Source organism: Calonectris borealis, chromosome 3 (assembly GCF_964195595.1).
Source record: "Calonectris borealis chromosome 3, bCalBor7.hap1.2, whole genome shotgun sequence".
Taxonomy (NCBI): domain Eukaryota; kingdom Metazoa; phylum Chordata; class Aves; order Procellariiformes; family Procellariidae; genus Calonectris; species Calonectris borealis.
In genome coordinates, this window is record NC_134314.1 from 5,835,047 (window position 1) to 5,843,160 (window position 8,114).

Here is an 8,114-nt window from a genome sequence, read left to right on the forward strand (position 1 = left end):
TCAGCGAGCCGCAGCTCCCTGGTTCTCCACCTTTGCAGCTGAAGAGAGACGGACGTTGTCTCTCCCGCTCCACATCATCGACACAGGATTTTCAGCAGAGTTGTCGGTGCTGAAGAAATGAACTTGCCAGCCACAGCAACACTGCAATTGTTTAATTTCACGACGGAAAGTTTTGCTGAAGATGTAGTAAATGAAAGGGTTATACGCCGTTGAAGATTTGGCAAACAGACAGGGCAGGAGCGTAACAATGGGCTGTAGGGAATCGCTGGAGTTAAATATGGACCAGAAGCTGGCTGCTGCGTACGGTGTCCACGAGCTCAGGAACCCGACCGAGATGAGCACGGCCATCTGAAAGGGAAACAGGGCTTCAGTTTGCACCGGCTGGGTCTGATAACATGGTGAGTGGATGAAACCACACTTGAACCAGCTGAAATACCTGAAATTATGCTTGCTATGTTGTGACATGAGCACGGGTAACACGGGACAGTGCATATGTGCTTTTATTCCCACCTAGCAGATCTACACGGTGGGTTTCTTATGAGGCACTTGTTGTTTTCATCTCCTTCCCTGGCTCTGGCTGCAGTATGTCATGGGAGACACAGCCCAACCAGAAAGCATAGCCTGTCAATAGATTGGCCTCTAGAAAGCTTGGGTCAGTTCTGCTTTTCCATAAGAAATGAGCAGCTGAAGTGCTTATTTGAAAAAATGTTATATTAAAGAATCCTGCTTCCATACAGAATTTCTATGTAGCTCTCACTCAGAATAGCCACTCAGTCAACTAAAAATACCTGATGACAGAACAAGACCCTCACCCCAACTATAGCACGAATGGATTCAATAGCTACTCCAGCATGAATGGAAATCTCCATCTTCATGCAAATCATGGGTACAACCGCCTCAAGAAGGTTTAACAAGCTGTGTTGTACCTACAATATATAATCCTGATCAAGCTACTGACTTGACAAGGTTTCCAGGAGCCCTCTGCTCCCCTGAGGAGTGTAGAGTATGGGTGAGACTGGAAACACATCTCCATCTTTGGTCAATACCAGACAAAAGCAATGAAGGGTCATCATGAGCCATGCATGAGCAGAGCCAGTTCTCTGCAAGCTCCTGATTACTGCAGATGCTTCTCATCACTGGGATAACTCACCAATGTCAGCTTCTTCTCCAGTTTAGCTGCATTAGGGATCCTGTCAATATTCTGGATCTCTTGGTACGCTTTGTGAACCTTCCAGGCAATTCCCAAGTAACAGGCAACGATGGTCAGTGCAGGCAGGACTGTGCACAGGAGGAACATGCTCAGGATGAATGAAAAGCCATTGGAGGAGTTGTGGAACTTGCTCCAGGCTATTGTACAGGAGATGCCAAATGGCTCAGGACCATAGTAGCCCCAGCCCACCAAGGGCAGAATGGCCCAGAACAAGGAGTAGAGCCAGATGAAAGTAATCAAGACGCGAACAGTGTTCTTGGTGATTTTGTTACCTGCAACAAAGAGGAAGAGCAAGCATATATGGACCTCATCTCAGCGACACGGTTTTTGCCATAGCTTCTCCAACAGAAGAATGGTGGCTACAAATATGCCTGGGCTGCTGCTGCAGTTCCCTAACCTTTGGTCTTCTTGAGAAACGTAACAGAGAGTGCCCATGGATTGGGTGAGACCTGAGTGCAGCCCTCAGTGCTGATCTGAAGTTTGGTATAAGTCAAGATCAACTTGACCCAAAATGCGCCGTGCTCCCAGCCCAGCAATGAAGGAGAACACTCCTTCCTCTCAAGTTTCAGTATGTCTGCTTGCACACGAATAGGAAGATAAGACAGTCTGGTCCAACAAAAAATTTGGGCTCTGCACCCTCAGGTAGTTTCTTGGTATTACTGAGAAGTGAGAAGCCTCGCTGTTTAATAAGGAATTTAATCAGATCCTTCTAGGAACATTAGAGGTTTGATACTGGACTAAAAGTTGAGGCTTATTCCTACAGTTATTGAACTGGTACTCCATGCCATATTCAGCAAATATCTCTCTGAACATAATAGCCCAAACGCACCACTACAAGGTTACCAGAAACGTAATTACTTACTGTTAGATTTGGACGAATTGGTAACAAGGAATCGAATCACGGCCATGGCGCACAGGGTCATCATGCTGCAGACACCAAAAAGGAAACCCATCAGGGCATAATATATGCAGGACGCATCTCCTCCCAGCCAAGCGTGGTTCCAGGCAGATGCAATGGCCAGCGGATACATGCTGATTGCCATTCCAATATCTGCTACTGCCAAGTTGACTGTAAGCAGCTCCGGAGACTTGAGGAGGGAAGAGCGCTTCACAGCTGTAGCAAGGACGGCTGAATTTCCAAGGATTGTCAAGATGGCTGGAAGAGAAGAATCAGCACAGACAATAACGTCACATAGTTAGCACACCTGTGAAATGCTTATATGTAAAAAGGATGTGAAAAATGCCGGTCGTTGGCCTGGGACTAAAGTCTAGAAGACAGGACAGACTGGGAGACTAGCCAGAATTCAGCATCTCCCAGGCCAACGCAGTACTGTGCTGGTGCTTTGAAAACACGCTGGTGTGTATCTGCTATGAAACCTGGTTCTTCTGCTGGCGAGGAAGCTTGTTCTCTTAGACAGCAGATAGGAAACACCACCTGGATGGCATTTCTGAGAGCTGCCCCACAGCTCGGCATCCTCACCACCGCATCCGCTCTTGCTTCAGCCAGCTCCTGGGTTTCAATTCCTGCCTCCCCGCCAGACAGGGACTTCCCAGTCAGGCTGTGTTTCCACTGTGGACCTCCTAGAGCAAAGAGCGCTTCACATTTCTGTTCGCAGCCTCCTGTGGTGCTGGCCAGCCTCACTGACGGGGGGAAATTTTGTCATATGAATAGTAGACCGTGTCTTTACCCTTCCTATCACCACACTCTAGCTCTTCATTTCCATGTCACACCCCCCTCTCCATGCACTACATCCCACCTATTCCCCGAGGCTCCTATCATGTCAATAGCCCACACCCATTCCCTTCACTCTCACAGGATCTGGCACAACATCCTGCCAAGTAAAACGGGCCTATCCACCTTCCTTTTTCCCGGTAATATCCCTGCTTACTTCTCCTTCCTACTGAAGAACTCCAGCTGTCCTGCCTGCTTGTCCCCTCCTCCCACCTGGTGCCCTCCACCTCCCACAGCCTTCCCTCTTCGCAACGTATCTCCCACCGGAGCCCCAGCACAAGCCTCCTGGTCTCTGAGCTGCCTTGATAGTCGATATGTTGCTGCAGCTCAGGGTCCTCGCTGGTCAAGCGGTTGAGAATCACTACGTGCCGCCGTTCAGACACCCACATTGTTGTGGGGGTCCCTGGGTGCAGTCAGGCAGAGCATAGAAATTGTTTAGCCAGCGGCACGCAGCAGACCAGAGATTGCTTTGCAAAAGGACCTGTCAGACATACATTATTCAGATATGCCACGGGGCTTCAAAGCGTTCATGACAACAGTGTCAAAAGTACACGTAGCAAACATCTCTTTTCTTTCAAGTGAACATCGTGCTGGAGCTACGTTTTGATCAAAGGTTTTCCTGAGAAGGTGTCCTCTAAAGTCAGAAGTGAAATAGGGAAACAGAAAAAGATTCTGTCATGTTCCCTTGTGGCTGTGAGAGCAGAAAGGCTGCATTTGCTCACAGACACCCCATAATAAAGTGCCCACAGAGGAATTAATAAAGGCACATGCAACAAAATGGAATAAATACATTGGCATAAATCCAAGAACGGGAAGAGATGCCAAGAGAAAGCCTTAAACAGAACAGAGATACAAATCTGAGACCCTGCATCCCTCATTCATTCGCTTTCTAACCACACACACTCACTTGGCACCTCTGGATATGCTTGAAGAGTTCCCTGAGCTCTCAAGAATTCTCTGTCTGCACACGCAGAGATGCCCATGGTGGCTTGGCATGGGACCTCTTGCTGACAGAGAGCAACCTGTGGCTTGGTGGGAAGAGCACTCTCCTGCCAAATGAGAGCCGCAGGCTGGGACATCCTCAGGCTTCAGGAGGAAAATGAAGCCACCTCACTGCCTTCTGAGAGAGCCCCAACCACCACGCGAGACGTAAGAAGTAGCTCTTAGTCTCACCATTAGAGGTGGACATCCAGGCCCACCCTCTCTTTTACTCTGACAGATGCTATTCCCCTCCATCCCACTCCCATTTGGATGGCACGGGACAAAACTCCGCAAGAGTGGGCTAGTATCAAAGAGCAGAGAGGCTTGTGGCGAGTGCTGCAGCCCGTGCCTGGCCTTGCTGTTCCCTAATGAAAACGTAATTTCAGGGGACAAAGGTGGCAAAGCTACGGATAAATACAACACGGTTTCCAGTTAAGCTCACTGCTTCGTATATGGGATGTAGTGAGCCTGGCTGCCGCACGGAGCTCTTGAGCCAATGCTGGAAGCTATGCCTGAAGCTTAGGAGCCTAAAAGCCCTTTAGGAGAGGTGTGAGACTGTAGCTTGGTGGCCCAAGAGCAATGTCAGCACGGGGAGCTCCAGCTCCAGCCTCCAACCCCTCCAGTTGCTGCCCCGTCCCATTACCCTAACTGCATCTACATATTTACGTTGTGAGAAGGGAGCTGGCATCCTGACTTGGATTAAAAGAAACCCCCTTCGTTGTTTTGCAGATAGTGATTTTTCTGACCCTGAGTTGTACTCTCTGCTGTCAGCACAACCGCGGGGACAGCACGGTGCCGCGCAGCGCAGGGAGAAGCGTGCAGGAACCGGGGGGAGATGCGAAATGGTAAAGCCCAGCGTTGCTGCCCAAAGCCTTTCTATTAAAGCACATAAAATTATATGCTTGTTCTTCTTAAATGCACCTCAACCAGGGTTTTCAAATGAGCTGAAGGGAGGAAGGTACTCGCATCTTAGCAAAATTCAGTTGGACTGCATGCCTAAACCAATTCCGCTCCTCTCCAAATCTACACCGATAGTAAACAAATCACCTGGGTACGTGCAACAAACAGACAAGGAAGAAAACGCTTAGCTAAAACCATGCTGGAGCAGACTTGAACATATCCCCACTTGTATTTCATTGTAAATCTGCCTTCAGCAGGGCAAACAGGCCGTTATGAAAACCAGAACTGCTATTCGGAAACTCTTTGCTATTTTATACCAGTTTATCCTACCAAGACACAGCTGCTTTTCACACATAATGAAACCCCCCGCCAAGGGTCAGACCAAAGCCGCTCTCCCCTGATCAGTCTCATGAAACGGGCTGCCTCATCTCTCCCTTCACAGGGCTGAGATGCCAGGATAAGAGGTAGACAACTTATTTTGAATACTTCTGACGCCGCAGAGGCAAACTTCTGCTGGCAAGTCTTCAGCATCGAAACGAAAGATTGCAAATCTGAGAGCGGAGATTAATCCTGGCAACCAACCGACTCAAAGGCAATAAGCAGGAACCTGTGCGGAAACAGATTTTCTACCATTTCCCTCCAGCTTCCTCTGGCTGACGGCAGCACGGACGGGGCAGCCCTGGCGTCTGCTCCGAGGCTTGAAGCAAAGAGGCAGGTTGTGATGGCAGAACTCACCTATGATCAGAAGAAAGACCCCAGCTCCATAATCCACTACCGGGTGGAGTTTGGAAATGTATTGCTCCTCCATTGTCCCTTGTGGAAGTGGGTGAAGGTTTTAAATCAAAGGCGAAGTGACTGTAGGGGCAAAGAGACCCTTCCTCATGGCTTGCCTGCTGCAGATGTGAGCCGGGCAGTTGGGTGCTGTCTGTGTGAAAGGACCCTTCTGCTTTCTCCTCTCTCCCTCCCTCTGCGTGGCAGGGGAGAAGCCTGGAGTGAGAGAAAGGCTCCCTCCCAGGGGAGACAGAGTGAAAGCCAGGCAGAGCCACTGCCAGAGCGATCCCGCCTGCCTGGCTGCCTGGCTGGCAGAGCATCTCTCCACCCACCCCCTCCTCTCACACCGCTCTGCTCCTTGGCTTGTCAAGCAACTTCACAGTGCAAATCCCTTCAGACTGCCATCGCTGAGCAAAAACAATCGTCGTTCAACCATCGGCAGCCTTGGGAAATAAATCCAGGCTGAGGGATCAGGCAGGGGAAGGAAGGTTGGGAGTTTTGTTTTCCAGCTTTATGGCTGCGTATGGGAAACACAAGGTTGGAGTGGGGGGATCTCTATGTTGAAGTGTTAGAGGAAAGCTGTTTGCTGCAGGGGTTCGGAAGGAGTCCTGAAGGCAGGACTTTCAGAGCAGCTCCAGGGCAGAGCTGGAGGATGCTCAGTCCGGTGAGCGCAGCTGCAGAGCACCAGAGCAGAACCAAGCTCTGAGTTCACCCTAGTGACACTCCAGTGTTTTTACTTGGCAAGCAACCAGAGCAACGCCTCACATCCAAGTTTACCTTCTCCTTATAATATCTGAGCTTAAAATCATCATAATGCTCTCTCAGTCTTTATAAACAATGCTAAGTTTTGCTCCAGGCTCCAAATATGTGTTACAGGCTCATCTATCAATTTACATACGCAAGTCTTGATTTTGGTGCATGCAATTTACAGCTCTGTAGTTGCAATGCCATTAAGTTGACTTTTAGCCTGGACAGCATCCAGCCAGCATATTGAAGAGCTGATCTATTCTAAATTATTTAATTCCAGTACCTGGATATGCTAAGCTGCATTAGCATCATTCTCTGCTTGGCCTCTTTTACTCTGTTCAGACACAGGGAATTTTAAGATCCCCAAGAGCACGTAGGCACCTCATGTGCAATCTAGATGGAATTTAGATGCTTAAATATAGCAGTAACCGCCTAAATTCTGGAATCCTCAGGAATCTGAGAGACTTTAAAAGCTTTGAGTTTCACCAGAAAGCAAAACTGGCCATGCACAGATAGGCTGCCACCTCAGCTTTGGTGCATGTCTCTGTGCTTGTTCCCTGCTGAAGCTGTCTGGGATTTTACACACCAGGGATCCCTGCACTGAAAACTTTGAGGAGTTTAATTCAGCAACCAGGTACATGCCACACAACACATATAGCACAGGGCTCAGTAGCACTCACAGCCTTCTCAGGGCACGTTTGTCCTAAAAGCTTAGCCATCCTCCCTGAAACGGAGAAATCGGTTTCCTCCTCTGGGTTCAGAGGCTTGAATACATGTTTTTCCTGCAAGGGTGTTTTATTCTGCGGTTTATAGATGCATTGGGGTGAGGAAAACGCCGTAACAGAAAGGTGCTTTCCTCTCCAGTTGAAGCTGGACTGCACCACACCTAAGTCACAAGATTGGAGGGAGAGAAAACAAATGGTATCTGACTCCCCATGATGCTGAAGAGAGCCCTCGCTCCAAAAGTTGTTAATATATTCCACAATGCACAGCTATGGCATAAAGAACTATGCAGGGGTAATGGTGGTTCAGTATTGGCCGCTAGCTACAGCCTCAAAGTGAACCAATCTTACAGAGGTGCTGCTCAGGGTATAGTTATCACTTCAGAGAAACAAAATCCCTGTATCTGGGACCACGGCCCCACATCAGGATTCCCCACTGTCAGCATGCTGGGTGTTACGAATTTTGTTCTCACTGAATCTGCCTCCAGCACTGAACAGAGAACTCGGATACCAAATTCAGCACTAATTCTGCTGTCACAGACACAAACCTCATTTTAAGGAGACTGAGCCCTACTAACAGTTAGGTGGTTTCACCAGCCCACAGCAATGCACTAGGTCCCAAGTCCTGCTGCCAGGAGCTGGATGTAGGCAAGATATAGCAGAGGAGAGCAGAGAGGGGATGTCTGTTTTTCCATCAGAGAATAGATATTGCACCTCCTACTATTATCAGAGTGGAGGTTTCAAGAGATATTACAACCCAGTGATTCCCATCCTCAGAAACCATTTTCCTGTGCTAAACTACTTCTTGACTGAGGCTTATGTGTAGTCAGCTCAAGTGTTTCTGAAAAATTCCCCTAACCCATCCCATGTTGCTCCAAAGTCAGCAGAAGCACAATGGAGTCTGCATGTATTCGTGGCATAGATAAGTTCAAGGAAATGGAACGGTCCACCGGTTCTTCTCCAGAGCTTATAAAATTCCAATTCAGTGATAGAAATTGCTGGTCTGAAAAATCTGAGCAGATAAGACAAAAAGGTTTCAAAGTTCCTGTTT

The 8,114-nt window shown here is 48.5% G+C and overlaps 1 protein-coding gene across 1 annotated transcript; it reads right to left on the reverse strand.

Annotated features, from left to right (window-relative positions):
- LOC142079933 (opsin-5-like) lies at positions 1-3,925 on the reverse strand. The gene is made up of 4 exons (XM_075144611.1): positions 3,850-3,925; positions 2,073-2,366; positions 1,151-1,482; positions 1-348 (listed from the first exon to the last, which is right to left on the reverse strand). Exons 1-4 carry the CDS (start codon positions 3,923-3,925, stop codon positions 1-3), a joined length of 1,050 nt encoding a protein of 349 aa, XP_075000712.1.
- Between the last annotated feature and the right edge of the window lie 4,189 nt (positions 3,926-8,114).